The 18,856-nt window shown below is 44.3% G+C and overlaps 1 protein-coding gene across 9 annotated transcripts in view; it reads left to right on the forward strand.

Annotated features, from left to right (window-relative positions):
• Nucleotides 1-18,856, forward strand: part of LOC146710870 (RNA binding protein fox-1 homolog 2-like) — a 55,874-nt gene that overhangs the window by 1,440 nt on the left and 35,578 nt on the right. For 6 of the 9 annotated variants that reach the window (XM_085453529.1, XM_085453530.1, XM_085453524.1 and 3 more), the window contains one exon: nucleotides 11,692-11,742. The exons of 1 other annotated variant lie outside the window; for it this stretch is intronic. In XM_085453529.1, coding sequence (XP_085309655.1) covers nucleotides 11,692-11,742 — 51 coding nt within the window. Of the gene's footprint in view, nucleotides 1-4,680; nucleotides 6,129-11,691; nucleotides 11,743-15,197; nucleotides 15,652-18,856 lie in introns of those variants that run through there. 2 more of the 9 variants (XM_085453528.1, XM_085453527.1) reach the window with 2 other exon arrangements.

The raw sequence follows: 18,856 nt of genomic DNA on the forward strand, positions 1-18,856 counted from the left end.
TATGACAGTCTCAGACACCACGGCAAAGATCAGAGCCATTCATCATGCCTGCCTCACAGAAGGTAAACCAGTGCTTTGTCACATGTTGCGAGGGATTTTGTATTTTTATACTTATGTGGATGAAATTACTTTGAACTGTGCGGATAATTTGTCAGTGAGTCTTCAGAAATCCTGACACACACATGCAGGGCATTTAATGGCTCCGTGCCCCCCCATGATTGTCGCTAGGTGTTAAAAGAGAGAGGCAGACAAGGATTGGGGGAGGGGTCACCACAGAGAAAGACAAAGAACAGAGCCTTTTTTTTTTTTTTTGAGCTTGAAGGAGCGAAGGGTCTCTGGGGGCCCCTCCTTAACACGGGTCTTCCCTTGCTTTTATGACTCGACTGCTGAGACAGCAAAGCATCAGCGTCCATTCCTGCCTCCCCGGACCAACCTGTGTACGTTACAGTAAACTAGAGAACTGCCGAGGCGCAGGGTGCACCTCTCACTTGTTCTGCCTGGATCTCTTGCTATTTATTTCTCTCTTGCAAACACACAGCACGCATCATTCCTACACCTACACACACATGCTTTGAAGTGCCCCTGTAATGCAATAGTACAAGAGAAAAATTTCAGCTGACGTCTGGTGGGTTTTGTTTTTTTTTTTTCTTTTTCAAAGACCAGGGAAACTGCTCTAACGGTAGTCGAAGGGCAGGCGGACACGACTTGAGGTCGTCTGCAGGTAATTGAATCCTGGGGAAACTGGTAAAATGCTTCAATGGGCTGTGCAGCTGACCCGCTGCAAAGACAGAAAGGTCCAAGTGTGATGCTGTGATGGTCAGTGAGCCTCACAGAGGATGGATGTTGATGATGGGAAAAGGTTATAGCCCGCTGGCAAAGATGATGTGACAATGAGCAGGGCGGCATGTGGTGGATTCTCGCTGCCCATCGGTTGTATTGATTGTTGGGGTCGGGGTGAGGTCGTGTAAATGAAATAAAAGGGAGGATGAGGCTACAGCAAGAGAAAGAGAGTGCGCCGAAGGTTGCACGTGGAGGATAAAGAGGGGAAAGCGAGGATCGTGGTTTAATTGGGCACAATGTGCGAGTGGATTAGAGGAGAGAGAGAGAGGTGTGACTGGGGACTGATAGATGGATAGATGTGGGGATTTTGGGGTGGGGGTGGGGAGGTGGGATAAAGGAGACTGATGGCAGAGTGAAAATCTGAGCGGTTAGTTTCCATCCATCAGGCGGCATGATAAAGTATGCGAGGGAAGTGATGGATGGCAGGCATGACACCATCAGTTGTGGGAGAGATAAGCATGAGGACAGGGCCTGAATGACGATAATCAGCTCAGTGACACTTTATGCAAAGGATAAATAAATCGGAAAATGACATTGAGGGGATGTATCGAGTAGCTCTCGGGCGCTGCATGGCTGCTCGCGATGGAGATGATGACTCCAGTGGATGTTCCTTGAACTAAATGCACCCAGCAATTACTGTAGGGCTCCTGCAGTGAGCTCGAGCTGGTATACTTCTGACCTTCCAGGCTGACTGCAAATCAGGACTGTAATAATAAACGAGAGTGCAGCCTCCCCTCTTTTGTTGTTGCTGCTCTCCTCCCCCGCTCCACCTCATACAAACTGCACCCCTTCCCACCCCCACCCTTATCTGTCCTCTGATTTGTCCCCCTCCTGCCTCCCCCCAGGCATATTTCCAGATTGCTAATTGACTCCTGGTTCACAGGCTTTCAGCGTGCCACTGAGGCAAGCCCCCCCCGGATTCACTCTTTCCTCTGTGCCGCCCCATCTATCTCCCCCACTGCCATCTTTGATAATGTCTTCATTTCTCAGCCCGTCTCCCATCACTCAAATCGGTGGAATATCCATTTCTTTTTCCCAGCTGTGTTGTCTTATTTTCCTCTCTCCTTTTCCCCCCTTTCCCCTCCGCTTCATCTCCCCCTATGCGCTCTTTCTTTGTATGTTTGGTGCGCTCTGTTGGTCTTATTGATGCTTCCCCTTGAGGCAGCACTGTTGTCTGCGCTGAGGTAGTGGGAGTACAGTATCCAACTCTCCCTCTTTCCGCGTTTCTCGGAGAGCCGATTTGTCCTATCGTTGGCAGTAAAGAGGCTTTGTGTCGCGCTAACGAGATCAAAGCTCATTTAGGAGAGGGCATTAACCAGAGCGATCGCTTTAATGGGGCCAGGGTGGAGTTGGGGTGGGGGGTGTGGGCGGTATGTATGAACAGATCACTGAAAAAGATTATCACCGATAGCGCACGTTTTATTTTTTTATTCATAGTGTTCACCACAAGCAGCATCCATAGCACTGAGAATCATTACTTCTCGTGGAACAAGTGAAGTTAAAGTTTAGTCTGCTGAGCAGCTTCAGAACTTATTGTGCTGCAAACATGAGAGCTGATGGTTGCCTGAGAAAAGAGACGTTAAAGAATACCCCCGCAGCCCAGGCAAGAAAGTAAATTGCAACAAGAACTTTAAAGTCTCATGAACCTTGGATATCACAACAATATTACATGTACCCACCGTAATTGCACCTCCTTTTTTTCCCCTTAGGCCCTCAAAGCCACAGGACAAAAACAATAAAAATGCATAAATATTTTAAAAATATGTAAAACTGAACATTTAACAATTTGTTTAAATAGTTTATATGCCCTTGTTTCATTTTAGTGCAGTGTAAAATTTTACTGCGTCTGTTATTTCTGCCGGCGGTAGTTTCTGTGCTTCTCTCTGCATGTGTGAGGAGTTTTGATTGGAGCTTACTGTAAGACCTGCGTTAGACTGCTGCGGGGGGTCTTTGTCAAACCTACAACGTAAACCATGTAAGTGGCTAACGTTGTTGCTCGCATTTATGCTTGTGTTGGTTCATTATGTGTTTAAAGTGTGGTTGTGGACTTTATTCCCTCCAGAGTCCCCGTGCTTGTTGTTTTTCTTTTTCTTTTTTTGTGCATCATAGGCAAAAATATTGGTCTTTGTGTATTTCCCTCATGTCCATTCCAATAGTTTTGGTGATCTTCTTTCCTTTGCTGACATTTGTGAGTCCATATATTATGATGTGTTATGATTATTATTCCTTATAGTGAGAGGATGATTGTCATTTTCTCGCTGAAAAATTCATCAACTGCAGCAAAAGACGAGTCGAAAATGCACACGATGAATCAATTGTGCTGAACAGGCCAATCACAATAATGGGCCAATCCAACCTATAGTGACATTTCTGGGCAGGTACGCTTCAGATTATGCTGTAGGTTATGGAGGGGTTTGTGGTTGTGACGTAGCTACAGCAAAATTTTCCAGCTGAGGCATTCCCCAGTGAGATGTGTAAAAGCTGATCAACCCCAAATCCTTTAGCTATTAAAATCAATTATAAGTGTTGCCAAGTTACATGTGTGTTGCATGTATCCAAAGGTCTGCCTGGGTCCATGTGATTGCATTGTTGTCATAATGTGGTAAACACGAGGCTCCATGTGCACATCTGCATGCCCTCAATTTTGTTGCATACACTCTGCAGGCACTACTAAGACACCCTCTGTGCATGCATCCCCAAAGTGTGTAATAACTATTCATCCCTGCGTGTTTGCACGTGAGCGTAATCCCTGGATTTAACACTGACTTCGTTTGACTGGCACAGCTAGACTTATTAGTGGTTAGTAAAAGTGATGAAAAAAGAAATGCAAAGACAGGGAAAAGTGTCAGTGAGGTAACAGGAAACCCTGTATGGAAGAAACAAAATGATTTGTTGGCAAGTAATAAGTGAAGAGAAGATTAATCTGCATTTTTGTTTGATCATGATTTATCAGTAGTTTTTTCTTTTTTTCCATCCTCCCCAATTGGGTTGATTAACTGCCTTTCTCCTCCATACATTATTGTAAACTGAAAGGGACAGAGGGTTTTTGTTTAGCTGCGATGCACATTTTTCAATTTTAAGACTATTAAAGCCTTAAAAGATGACTTGAGATAACAGTAACACTCAGATTCACTGATAATGAAAAAAATCATTAGTCACAAGCAGCCAGAAGTCAGCAGCTGCCATTATGCTAAGAAGAAATATCCCCAGAAGTGGAAAGTGTTAGGAGGACGGGGAGGTGTGGGACCAGTTGTGTGTTTGGCACATACTAATGTGCTAACATGTGTTGCAGAGGGTCACACAGTCCCAACCTGGTCTCACATTATGTGCTGTGCAGCTGTTAATGATTGCTGTTAAACTTTGAGCCACAGCACAGTGGACTCACCCTTGACTTTTGAACCAGCAACGATAAGCTAAAATTCCCCATATGCAGTTGCTCAACTCCTCTTTTCTCCCTCCCTTCTTGTGTTCAGCTCAGCTCACTACGCAACAGCATTATTACCCAAGCATCGACAGCAGACAAAAGAAGGACGCCACTAGGGCTGGGCCATATTATACCGTTCACGGTAATACCGGTATAATGTTAGGCAACGATAGGAAAATGAAATATCGCGATAGAATGGGAGTAAAACGCGCATGCGCAGTGCCTTTGTTTTCATACGCACATGGCCGATTGTTGAGTGAAACAGATGAACCAGAATTGGTTTGTAAAAATGGTGCAACTTCAGTGATGTGGAACTGGTTTGGTGTTTGTCCGTCAGATACACAACAAAGCACATTTTTTTGCAGAACATGCAAGCGGCCGTTGTTATTGTCATATTTGTCGGACTAAGATGCTCTTAAATCTGGGAGTAATCTGGGTCCTAAACTCCGTATGCTTCAGGTCAAACAACACTGCAGCATCACTTAGAGTTAAAAACTGTCTAAATTCTTTCATCTTTAATAAAACGATCAGCATTGCTGCTTTACCAGGTGTAACTATAAAGTTTAACTTCCAGGCATCCATGAAAACAAAAGTTATTACATTTAACGGAGTTAGAAGTTAGCAGGAAGCTAGCGGAAGTTAGCTCGCTAGTTTTGCTAGTTACCTAAGCATGATATAGCATGTTCTGACGGAGAGATTTCTGAAAAAAATCAAACTTACAGCTCTGCTATCACTTCCAACATAAATGAAGACAGGAAACTAAACAGCAGTGACGTTTGTAGGGTTACTGAAGTTGGGCTAGCTGGTATATAATGATGTGCTACGTGATCGCTAGCGACACAGCTATGTTAGCATAACATAAACAGTGAAGCTGGAGGACGAACACTTAACACTTTTCCACTTATAAAAGTTAACGTTAAGGTTCCTGATAGTTAGAGACAAATGCAATCGCATGGCAGGATGCTGTAAACGGACCAAACTTCAGTCAGGAGAACAACTGAGATAATCCATCCACAATACGAGGTTAGTCATTAATATACTGCAACAACATGGGAATAGAGCAGCTGCCAGAGAATTCAACATTAATGAATCAATGGTACAGAAGTGGAGGAAGCAAGAAGAATGAGTTTAATAAAGTTTGATTTATCTGACTGCTTTGTTTCGCTTAATGTGCCTTATAATCCCGTGCACCTTATGGTGCGAAAAATACGTACTGCACACTGCAGTTTAATGTTGCAAAGCACCTCTTTTTAACTTCAGTGGATATTATACATGGTTATGCTCAGGATATGTCAGCCCATTTCTACTGGAAATGCCTTTTGGTTAAACTTTCAGCAAGGAATTTGCATTTGCACTGTTACATTTTTATAAAGCTTTAATGTACATAAAAACCAGCTTCTTGTTTAAGTGAAAATAAATGGAAGGTTGTCTTTTTGCGCTAGTAATGTTGTGGAGTTGTATTTTGTCTCGCATCAATTATATCGTCGGTTATATCGTTATCGCAAATTTTCAAATATATATCGTGATAAATATTTTTGGCCATATCGCCCTGCTCTAGACGCCACCATTCATAAAGAGATCAGAATAGGTTTGAGATCCCTTTGTCTCTCACTTGATTTCCTGGTTTCAGCTCCTTCACATGGCACTTTCATGCTAGCACTCCCTTTATAGTCATCATGCCACTGCTCCCCCACCCAGCATAGCTCCTCCCCAAGGCTGCCCCCAAACTGTCACATGTGCTCCCATCTCCTCCCACACATACAGCCAAATGTCAATTCAGTGCTTCCCTTACATGGGGGTCATCTGCGATGTGCTGCCACAATACCCATCACAGCTGTCTATGAATGATACCCTGGTTTGCTATGTGAGTTTTCCCAACTTCAGCTGAATGCACTGCGATAGTTTTGTATTTCTTTGAGTTTTATTTAGTTCTTTTAAAGCTTTTATTAATGAGGCCTTACAGCATAAAGCATGTCCACAGTGCACTAAGAGCTCTGCCTCGGCAGACTGAAACAATAATTAGATCTGACAGAGAAGAGTGAAGCAACCTGTGCAGGTTATTGGTGGAATTTATGAATTGCGTTTAACTTGGTGGCTTAGTCCAGTACCAGTTAATTTACAGTTTGACCTTTGAAGTTGTGCCACATTAACAGTTGGATCCTTTTGCTATTGTGTTGTGTTATTTACAACATTCATCAAATCTTTTTTAAATTCTCGGCTTTACTTTGTGATAAAGGCAACAAAGAGTTCACATCTGTTAAATCACTAACTGGACATTTGTCCAGTAAACACTTTTGGCACTTGCAATATTTAGATAGTTACACAACTGCCTTGTCTGTCCAAACTTGACACGTGACCTTTTCAAATAAATTGTAAATGCCTTTAGAAGGTTATTTTAAACATCACCATTTTGACCTAATAGATGTTTGATTGTAATCTCTACATTATTTGGAATGAATGGACAAACAGTTGTGAGATACAGGGGTGTAGGACCATTGAGCGGTAAAATTAAATCGCTTCATCCTTGAGTTCAAAGGTGACGCTTGTTCTAGATGTAGTGAAATTTCTTTCACGTGTTCTTGATACTGTGCAAAAGTCTTGGGCCATTTCTTTATATTTCACTTCCAAAGGGCCAGACTTTTTTGTAATTTAAAAAAAAAAAAAAAAAAAGGTACTCTTGAGTAGTTAGCATGGGTCTATACACTTACATGAAAAGTCCTGAGCCCCCCCTACTTATGGATTCCAAATCCAAAAAAAGAAATTTGGAGAATTTAACAGTATGTGCACAGATTTGTTTGTTTTCACCACCAACGCTGCTGGCTTAGAATAGAATAGCTTACCGGTATACTCAAACTGTGGCTGGTCTTTAGCCAAAATTAAACTGAAACTGGCCTCTCTCGCTTAACTTTTGCTATTCTTAAAACTTTGAGGCTCCTAAATGTTTTGTTTGTTATCAAGGTAGCCCACTTTTGTGATTCATTTGCATAAAAACAGGATAATGAATCATACGTTCTCAGTCTGGTTTTGAAAGCTGACTCAAAGCTGGCCTGCAGAGCTTTAGAGCTGCTCTGTTTCAAAGGAGGCTTAAACATGCTAATTGAATTTTTCTTCCTCCACTTTTTAGTAGTTGCATTTTATGTTTCTTATTTAGACAGTTTTATAATTGAAACAAGGACTGGAATTCTTTATAGTATTGTAATGAGTACCAAATAATGATAAGATTTTTCTTTGGTCAAAAATGTGGTGGTAAAGTTTGCAGATGCTTTCTTAAACTTTAACCACCCAAATCTGACTGGTTTCTCCTTGAGTTTAAGTGAGCAGGTGTGATCTCGTTTACAAGATTAGGACAGGTTTATCGACAGATGGGCAAACAGATAATATAACTCAGTGAAATAACAATGTGGTCCAGCTATAGATGAGTGCTTTCTTGTGCAGGAACCTTCATGCGGAGACGTACGGGGACCTGCATAATTCCCAATTCCTAGGTCATCTGTTTTTATTAGCAAATCCACACAGTCGGTACAGAGGAAACAGTCATCAATAAATCCACCCAGTGAAGTGCCCTCGAGCTTTATATTTTATTAAAGTCGGAACCACCACCATCACCAAAAAAAAAAAAAAAATGTGTCCAGTTCACATCAGAGGTGTTGAAGACTCCTACTCTTTTAGAAAATACATCGCTTAAAAGAGAGAAACTCGGGTAGTTGTAGCGGTGCCATTGTGTGGGCACAGTTTGGTCTGTAAAGTGAAAAAGATGCTGTTGTGATAAATGAGCCTTCAGTTCTCGGGAAAGCTTGTGTTTCATCTTGTCTTTCTGCGCTTCCTCTCGGTCTTTGTCCTTATGTCCTCACATATTGACTACCTCCGATGCATTTGTCATTCTGAGCGTCGTCTCTCGGCTTTAATACACCCGTCTCGAGTCCACCATATCCATCACTTTGTGGCTCTTCTGCACTTTTCTCCATAGCTATAATACGGTACGCTGGTGTCTACGTTTCCTCCTCCACGGTTGGGTTTTGTTGACTTGATAGAGCTGGTGGTGGAGCTGATCAGATGTTAGCATAGCTGTGATTTGACATTTGTCAAATCACCCCTCCTAGATTATTTTGCCACACCTCAGACATAGGCATGCAGCAGCAGATATATCAAAAAAGTCTTTTTCATGATGATTTGGAGGGAGCAGGTGTGTTTTTTATTTCCCCCCCCCTAACATTTGGTGATATGAGACCACAAAGCCACCTCCTCGGGCTGTCCTGTTTGGGACCGCTGGAAGCCTGCAGCGGCCTGCCTAATTACCGTCTCCCCTCCTCCCTTAGTCTCCCTCCCCTCTCACCATCTGTTGACCTCATGTCATTTTGTCTTCCTTCACCACTGCTGCTCCACTTTTTTCCCTTGCTTCTACCCATTTGCTCCAGCAACTTCCCAACTTCTTTCCTTCTCCTCTTAAAATAGCAAGTCAGAGACAGAGAGAGAGAGAAAATAAACAAGAGAGACGCCCTTTAGTTTTTACCCTCTGTCGAGTCAGTGTTTATGAGCGTGTGACTGGTTTTTCTGTGCTTTTGCTGATCCCTGCCAGCGCAGACTGAAGCCCTCCACAGTCAGCCGGCCGGCGCCTTCAAAGGCTCCTCCTCGCTCGCAAACTATATGGAATTAACTTAATGGAAAGTTACAGAAGTGAGGCATGAAAGCACAGCTCTGAACCTGCACGGGCTCAGACCGAGCGAAGCAGCACAGCTGCGTTCATTTTTATTTATTTTATAAAAAGCTGTCGGGAATAAACTTTTGTATACCTTTCAGCAGCCACGTGATGTAAAGCCATATGGCAAAGGCAGTGTGTGCTTGTGTGTGCCTGGGTTTGTGTGGGGGTAGGTAAACGAGTCTGTAAAAACTTGGTATCAAATTCAACCCCTCGAGCTCCTTCCCCCACCCTGCTTTAAGAAAATATAAATCACATGGCATTCTTCACTTATGACTCATTGTCTCCATTTTGCGAATACTTTACTGCTTTATTTCTCTCCCCTTTCTTGGCTTTGGCTCTCTTATTACCCACATTCCTCTTTCTCCTGTGTGTCTGTCCTTATTTTCATCTGGTTCTTTTCTTCTTCTTCTGCTTCTTTCTTTCCTCCCCATCCGTCTCTTCCAGTCCCTCCTCTCTTGCAGACAGATTGATTCCAGATGTTGCTAAACTTCCTCCCCCTCTTCTCCCCTCCTTCTGTTCTTCTACGTAAACTCCTTCTCCTCCTCTTTCTCTTTCTCTCTCGCTTTTTTTTTCTTCCCAAAGTAGAACCAGCAGCGACTCTGCAATTTGATGGTCACGGGTAATTTTGGTTTGGATTTCAGTGGCATTCCAGTTGTCCTCCTTGGTAGTGCAGTGCCTACACCCTTACTTTGACTGGGAGTGTGATGAGAATGCACATTTACGTCATTAATCACCAGTAGTTGGGTGTAATTTTTTTTTCTCATATGGCTAAATTACCACCATTTAAAGAATAAATAAGTAGTGCAGCTCCAGTTTTAAACCGCATCGTCACTTCAGGCCTTTTTTGAAACACACTGCAGTGTGGTGGGTTGTTTTTTTCTTTTCTTTATTTAATTCAAAAAAGGAAAGAGTTTTGTCATTCCCACCGACATCGCCTGGGGCTTTGTGGACTTTAAATTCTGCTCTGAACGGGCCTCCTTTACTGCATTTCCATATGCGCTGCATCGAGCACCAGCAGCTCGCCACGCGGTCAGTATGTCGTTCGATGTAAGCCTGCCCATTCCCACTGTAAGCGCGGCGCACCAAGGAGAGTGATCCCCCTGGGGACAAGGCAGGAGGGGGAAATTGGTTCCAGATGAAACAGGAAGTGGGGAGAGGAGACAAAGAAAGGGCTGTTTCAAGCAAGGGGGGGACGGGCCCCGAGTCTGGACAGACCCGCCCAGAGTTAAGAGTTTACAGCTCATGCATCAAAAGAAAAAAAGAAAAGGTTTCTTATTTCCATTCTTTACATCTGGTCCATATTTTTTATTTTTTTTTTTAAACCAAAACATCATACTCACTTTTCCCCATTTGGCTTCCCTCTATCCCCCTCTCTGTCTAGACACTACTTCTTTCCATTTCTTCATTCTCTCGTGTATCATCATCATCATCCCATCTGTGTTTTGGTCTTAGCCTTCATATCTCTAACCTCTTCAGATTAAAAGCTGTTTGTCTTTCTGTTGTCTTTCTGCTGCGGTCCTACCGGCCCCTTCTTCCTCACGCAGGCTTGCCCTCGATTGGCCGAATGAACGTTTGAAGCGATGGAGCGATTCCCGCGGCAGGCAGCATCGGGGTCAGGGCCGGGAGGTTAACTCTGTTGACACTCTTCAGAAGCCAAATCTGCCCCTTCTCATTGCTGCGGCATTACGGGGCCCACCCTCGAAGTGCTGGCTGAACTGAGGGGCGCGTTCATGCCAAAGTGTAGGGGGTTGATGACCAGCACATGGATTTGGAATATTTTGCTGATTAAATGTAATGAAAACATCAGCAGTTCTAAAAAAGATTTCAAACTCACCCCCACCCTCTAACATGTACACATACACATCTTTCTTTCTTTTCCCCCCTCGGAGGCCTTTCCCCTTATCCTCCTCCCTTCCCGCTTTCTCCCTCTAGTGAGACTCATGCCTCAGCTCCTTATCGAGAGCAGAGGCATGAGTCTCGCTAGGCGGTCATGTTTTCTCTTCGAGGCATGCCAGCAGGCTAGACCGTACCGGAGTGATCTCTCTCACTGCTGTCAAAATATCATCGTTTAGTTAACTTTCCCCATTGTTCCAGTCCTCCCCCATCTCCCGCCTCCTTTTTGTCTTTTCATTTTTGCCCCCTCCTCTTCACCGAGCTCTGTAGCAAACAATGGCTCTTCTTGCCGGGGCAAAATGACACAGAGGGGGGAAAATAATAGTCACAGAGAAAATGGAGCGAAAGAGACAGAAATAATCTAATTAAAAGTAATTACAGAGCAATTAACCACAACACTGGTTTCTGAACAGGGGCGATGAGGGATGGGCTCGGTGGATTTTGATTGGTTGGTGGGACTGGATAGAAAAGTTTGCGAAGCTGCAGTGATGGTTCATCAGTCACGGCATCCACAAGACTGTTAACTGTTAACTTCATTCACTCATCAGTTGTTTTCCCACGCAAGAACGTCGTCTTTGCTCGTTTGAACTTTAGTCCCCTGCTAGTGTTCGGGTGTCATTTAAGGTCTCAAAATGCTTGAAGTACTTTGACTTGTGCTTTTAGATTACAGAAAAGGGTTGTGACAGTATAAATCCTCCTGCTTTCACAAGTTGGGTTGAGATTTTTTTGTCATCTAAAACGCACAAGTTTCTTTGGAGCGCCATTGCTGCATCCACTCACTTCTCAAAAGCACAGCCACTTACGCTGCTCTCATCCCTCCTGTTGTCTCTTGCAGAACAATGAGCCTTTAAATCCCGGTTTCCATGGATACCAACCTCACAGTCAGGTAAGAGACGAGTGACTGCTCGCAAATCTCTGTTACAATAAATTGCCAAAAATAAAAAATAAAAAAATGAATGAAATACAAAACCTTGACTTACTCAACAGTACGCCTGCTTTCAGTCGTCTGATGGTAAAAAGCTGGAAGTGAGTTTGTCAAGTCCACTTGAATCAAACACTGTTTGTTCATGGGATAAAGAAAACATTTTGGTATTCTTCAAATGGGACCTGTTATGTTTATGTTGACCTCCATATTCTTGTTCACTGCTAAAATAGTTTTGTTTACAGTTTAATCCCTGATCGTCGGTGCAGCTCCTTTAAAACAAGCTGATCTCCATTTTAAACCAGCCTTATTCTGATTGGCTGCACCTCACAGGCACAAGGTTGGACACGACTGTGCGCCTTTGGTGTCCCTATGAGCGATAGCCGCTCTCACTGACGTCACACAGAGCAAGAGTTGAAAACACTGTCTGAGTAGGATGACGCCTGATCTTACTTTTAAACTTCTTTTATCAATTTATACTATACGTGGCATATGATAAGGATAGATGGACTGGCTCAGCCCCCTTTTAAATCGAAAGTTACACTTGTGATAGTCCACTTTCATGTCATTCTTCTTGCACAGAAAAAACTAGCAGTGTTGTCCTCACCATCCTCACATATGTAGCAGGATTCAGTCTGTTTTTACGACCACATTATTATCTAGACGGTAATGAAAGCCTTGCCTCACCTTTGGTAGCTCATCTCTCTTCGAGGAATCGATGGAAGAGAAACCAGTGATGACTGAGCTTCTCTTTCAAAGACTTGATTCTTAGAAAGTGGAGAGAAATTATGCTATCACCTTCTTCGCCTTGCACGCTCTGTATGCGGAGCTTTTCTCACAACGCCGTTCACATCCCCTTCGCACTTCTCTCTCTGTCTTTATGCCTCTCTCTCATATTCTCTGTTTCGTTCTCATTCTGAATGTCTCACCAGCATATTGCTCTCAGTAATTAGTGACTTATGTGTGCAGCGGCAGGGTTGCTGACTATTTTCTTATCTACCTCCAAGCAGCAGAGCGCATTGAGCAGCTCAAACCAGCTCAGTGCCCATGTGTGTGCATGCACACGTGCCATTTGAGTGTGTGTGTGTGTGTGTGTGTGTGTGTGTGTGCGCTTTTTGTCTTCGTGCAAGCGTTTGTGCATCTGAGGGCTGTGTTTTGGGACGTGCAGCTCTCTGGCAGTGCCACAGGAGGGAAGTGTTGGCCTGTGAGCTTTCTCCCCCCCCAGCCTCCCTCCTCGCATCACAATATGGAGATTCTCACAGACCTCATCCTCTCATTTAGTCTCCTCTCCCTCCTCTGCTCCCTGCACTCCACTCCTGCTCTACCCCTGGTAACATCTCTCGTGGGAGTGCAGCTCTCGGAGAACGCGAGGGGAGACACCAAAAGAATTTTAGGCTTTCGTGCTTCAAATCAAATTTATTACAATTTCTGGGTGGATGTCAACCTGACTATTAAAAACAAATATTGTGCCAGAGATTAAAGGCGAGACAGGAAGACGAGAAATAAAGCAGGGAAGTGGCACAGAGCTAAAACTGAAATGGAAGCAAGTTATTTAAGATGGCTTGCCCGCAGGGGCACACAATCAGTTTCTTAGTTAGAGCAAGCTTGTATTCCAGTCTCGGCTCTCCTCTGCCCGAGTCCATCTGTTTGTAAGACAAACACCTGGGCAGAGAGATCACTTCTGATCTGCAGCGTGTGTGAACTCTCGCCCGGTGTTAAATTCAGAGCCACGGCATACCTCTGCATTTGTTTTATAAATGATTTAAAAAGTCGTCCCTGCTAATGTATTCTGCCCTTGAGCACACACATTAGGAGTCTCCAGCACACTGCTGGTTATCATGCAAATGGAGTTAGCCAAGCCTAGCTTTGCAAGATTGGCTTGTTCACCGCTGCAGTGCATTTGTCTCCGTAATGCGTCTGTCTTATGTTATTTATGCACATTTGAACTGCCCGCAGGTCTGCCCGCGTCAACACGAACGCGTTTAACTGGGGACGCCGCTGCCATACGTCTCCTGTTCTCTAAGGGGGGTCAGTCCTCTGGGGCCGCGGTTTCCTGATGTTTAGAGTTGATGATCAGAGTTAAAGACACACATACAAACAAGACAGAACCAGCACACCTAAGCGTTTCTTTGGCATTTAGCAGCAGATGTAATAACCTGCACACAGGAGGTGCAGTTGTTGTGAACATGTCCTGCAGAGTAGTTGAGCAGGGCTGCTGATCATCTGTAGATACCGTGTTTGGAGAACAGGCCTTTGTTTGGACGAGCTGGTGAGCGCTGGATGGATATAGCCCTTTGTTTGAATTCATGTGTGTCTGTTTTCCAGCCAAGGTGCAGCAGCATGGATATGATCAGAGCGCATCTGCGTGTGTACGTTCGGTGCATGTGTTTGTGTGTGACTGCATGTGTTTATCGCAGTGTTTCAGCCTGTGTACTTAATCCCAGGATCATCCCCTATTCATCCTCTCATCCTCCTCACTTACAGCCCTAATCCTGTCATCCCTCGCTCTTTTTTTCCCCCCCCCTCCACCCAACGTTTTTATCCATTTATCTCCCAATCCTGTTATCTCTCGCTCACATCCATTGCCCCCTTCAGTCCCTGTCCCCCTCTACTTCATCCCAGCTCCTTTTCCGTCTCACCCCCTCTCTCTGCCATCACCACCACCACCTCCGTCCATTCACTTTATCTTTCCTTCCCAACATCCCTCCATCCCTCTGGACCCAGTTCTAGCCAGACTCAGCAGATGTCTGAATGCTTGGCATCAGGGCTTTTTTTTCTTTTTTCTTTTTTTTTTCCCCCTGCAGAGTTCAGTCCCTCCCATATGAAAATGCAGCGCAAGGAACTGCACTCTCATGCCTGCAAATTAAACGCCTCCTAACAATACAGTGTTGGAAAGTGACGGAACTGAGCCAAGAAGAAAAAGGTGCAATGCAGCGTAATGTTCAGGTTGAGGTTTAGGTAGTGGAATCGGGGCTGGCGCTTGCTCAGTTTTGTGAGACTTCCATCTGTGTGAGGAAGACAGCTGCAGCAGAGAGATGGTGATCTAGGAGCCTACCCACGCAGCTAGCTACCTAGCTGTCTACCGGCTGGCCTACCTACCACTGCTTTTTTGGAGCTGACAGGCTGCCACGCAATAAATAAATCATCAAAAAAAAGCTGCAATGCAGTGGGGGTCGCATTCGTGTTCTGTACTCTCAGGCAGCCAGTGCGTGGATAGAAGGCAGCATCTTCTTCCTTTCCCGTTTCTTGTCTCTCTCCGGGGGCTTTAGGAGACGGCAACAACATCAGCTTTCTGACTCCATCCAGACACAGGGTTAGATTGCTATATGGAAGGATGGATGCTTTGATGGATAGGAGGGATTGAGACTGAAAGGGAGGGAAAGTTTTAAAAAGAGGGGCGGGAACAAGAGGAAGCAAAGGGGGGGAGAAGAGCAGGAGGACGTGTAAGGCGAGTGTGTGAATGACAGACGCAGAGCAAAGAGAGAAGAAGGGAAGAGACTCGGGTTGGCAAGAGGAGAGAGACGGAAAGGCCCGAGGGGGATCAGAGCAGCAGGGCCGGAGAGACGAGCAAAAGCGAGGCAGAGAGTGACAGGCTGACGAGGCTCGCGTGCTGGAGAAGTAGAAGAAGCAACACCGGCAGGAGGAGGAAGAGGGAGTGAACGAGGGAGAATTTGAATGTGTGAGGCAGACGTGGACTGAAGCCATCGTCAGCTCATGGTCCTGGAGCACAGACACGGGAGAGGAGGAATAGGAGGAGAACGAGAGACACAGACGGAAAAGGAGAGGAGAAGGAACGGGAAAGTGGAAAGCTGGTCAGCAGTTGTTCCTTTAGATCAGACAATGATGGGGCTGTACTACCAAGCTATGCTACCGGTGAGTTCGCATCTCAAGCAAGAGCTTCTTTCTCTCAAGTGGCTTTTTAGTATCGCGAGGGCCAAACTAGCAAAACAAGATACAATGTAAATGATTTTTGTTGTTGTTATTTATTTATTTTAATTTGGCGTGATGAAGCAGTAATTGCTTTGCTGTTCATGGTGTGGCCTGCTCTGGTTAGCTGTGTCTTGGCCCAGGTAAGGCCTTTTTCAGATAGTTGGCAGAGCATCAGGCCGACAGCAGGGCTTGTCCCTGCAGCTCTGCTCATTTCACTTTTTTTAACTCTTTGCACCCATCTGTGATTGTTTTGATAGAAACGAAATAAGTTTTTTTTCTTTCTGTTAACCATACAGCATTTTGTCCTGGTGACACTGAAGTGCCGACGATACACAGGAGCAAAGCGTGTGCTTGCAGGGTATCAGCACACTTGCATTAATAGTTACTTAACACCACAGATTATAATGTTTATACAGTTGATGTGTTGTGCGCAAGGCTGCTCTTAACATATGGTGGGCGTGTCTGTGCTACTTTAGCTCAAAGACAGCCTCAGGATGAGAGCTGTTCTCTGGCTCTGTTCTAGCATGTCCTGCTCTCTGGTCTTGGGTTCCTTTGGGCCTCAAGGCGGGTGTCGGGAATTGGGGGAGATGTCTGTGAGGCACACGCGTGCAGACGCGAAGTAGCAACTGCTGCTTGGATTGCCTGTGCTGACATGTATGTACATTGGGCACTGCGAGCCTTCTCCATGCTGACTGCACACAGTGTCAGATTATATTCCATATGGATGTGTGTCTGTGTGTGCGTCGTGTCGTGTCATGTCACTTGCAGAGGGGTGGAGGCTGAGATTTTCTTCAAGCTGTCCATGCGGTTTAAACTTCATCTTTGGATTGAGGAAGACAGGTGCTGAAGCACAGTTGTTACTTTATACACACACACACACACACACACACACTCTGCAGTTCCTGGAGTACTTTACTAGCACCCCCTCCTTTTCTAATGGCAAAACTCAACTCTATGCATTTTAACCCTTCATAGGTCCACAGCATAATCTGTGTATTCTTAATAGCTACAGTAACAGTAGCTACTACAGAGTTAATACTGTCAACTTCATAGAGTAGGACGACATTTGTAGTGTGGGAAAAAGCAGCATTTCTTTTGTTTTTAATCACAGAGGAAGTCGTTTTGCATTATGAGAATAACATGGAGATGTTAAGAATGAGGTCAACTTGTTTGAGGTGACTTTAGTTTGAAAATGTCAACTTTTTATTTTGACATTTCTTCTTTCTGTTGTTTCAAAATCATCATCATCATCAACTTTATCAACTAAAAATGAAAAAAAAAACTTTAGTAATTTTTTTTCCAGTTCAACTTCAGTCTGCAAATGTCAAATTAAATTTTTGACATTTCTCAAAATTCAAAATAAAGATAAACTCCTTCCTAAACTTCCTTCCCTTGCTTTTCCCTGACCTTTTCTCAGTTAATATGTCATTTTTACTCGTGTAAAATTCAGTACTGACGTTGTAGTTTTTCCAAATTTATTCAGTGACTGCAAAGTTGTGCTAACCTATACATTTTTCTTTAAAAGCTCTTAAAAAAACCATTACAGTAAAGACGCTACTACTAACCCTGCTGCTGTTCACACCAAGGCAGTGCGAGAGCCAACCTTTTATGGTCATTGAGGCTGAATGTAAATACAGACCTCTGCTGTGTTACTGTGCACATATGATGACACAGTGACTGCATATAAGACTCCCAAAAACCAGTGAAGGTTCTTCTCCCTCCAGACCTCCAAAACGTCATGATCAACTCTCATTTTCCCACATGAGCCGTCTCTTTCTCCCCCCCGTGTTTCTGCTGTTTTTTTCTTTCCCCCCCTCCTCTGTTAATCTTTGCTTTGCAAGCTTGCGCAGCTGTGAGGCAAACACATTATTCGTCTTTTAAAGAGAGTATTGCCAAATGGAGAATTGAGGTAATGACTTGAAGGGTGTGAGAGCAGGGGGGGCCGTGCCTTAGTCCCATGTGGGAATGCACTTTGAAGGTGACACATCACCAGTCACACCGGCTTCTGCAAAATTTATGGCAATGCTCTCTATTTTTGGTGACACGTCTCTATAGCATACTGTGGATAAACATCAGCTAGTGACCGCAGTGCAGTTGATGAAATACTAAAGGTTTGCCATAGCAAGACTTAGCTTCAGTTAGAATTTGTCACTGACTGGATCTGACTAGCTTGATAGGGCATTTGGTGGAAAATACGCTTCATTTCTCGGATTCTGTTTTGCCAGCGGGGCACCTTATCTGGTGATGGTGGTTCGAGCCACGAGAGTCAACTGATCAGCGTGTGGATTAGACTTTGTTCAGTCTGTTCGTTCCCTACACGCTGGGCAGCTAACGCGAGCTAGCCAGCAGGTATCTGCAGATATGAGGCTGATGTCAACAAACACAAACAGCAGGAGCAGATGAATTAGGCAGCAGACTTTGTTCTTACTGTGTCAAAACTAGACTGGTCTATAGTTGTTCGAGCCTGCATTTGAAAACTGTGCAAAATGATGAAAAGCTTCCAAGCTCTCCAGCTGTTTTGCTCATGTAGGCCCAAAAATATGTTTATGTCTTAGTTTATTGAGCATGCAGGGAAAAAGATCAAACTTGAATCAAAATTTAAATTTGGTGATGATTTGTTTGCAGCTGTATTGCCCGGCCGTGCGTCGTGTTAGTCGAGGCATTTAATTGGCAGCCCGTTTTTGCATTGCACACTGGACACGATCATGTGACTGTGCAGGCTCTGTCACAGCAGCACATGGTCCCCCAACTTGGCTGCTTATGTGCCAGTCCTAAAACGTCTTCTGTTTGCAAGAGAGTACTCAGTTAGTGCCATGCAGCGACAGATCTTCAGGGAAATTGGAGGGGATTCACACCCAAGTCTTTAATCCTCTGGGTTCTGTGTGCATGTTTGTCTGTGGGAGACAGCTGCCTGTGTGTGTGCTGAGAGTATTACAGTACAACAGCAGACAGTTTATTCTAGGTAGTTGCATGCTTAGCTTTATTCATTATTGTTATCCTTTTTGATTATGGGTGTTTCTTTGTGCTTTGCAAGTCTCAAAATAGAAACTTCCAGAGAAAACTAATTTCCCAATTTTACAGAGGGACACACATCGTGCATGTTACCAAAATAAACACTGAGCCAGAGTCCTCCATATTGGTGGTCTAA

This window comes from Copadichromis virginalis, linkage group LG4 (assembly GCF_057382275.1).
Source record: "Copadichromis virginalis isolate Kocher_CV1m ecotype Utaka linkage group LG4, C_Virginalis_male_GT1.1, whole genome shotgun sequence".
NCBI lineage: Eukaryota > Metazoa > Chordata > Actinopteri > Cichliformes > Cichlidae > Copadichromis > Copadichromis virginalis.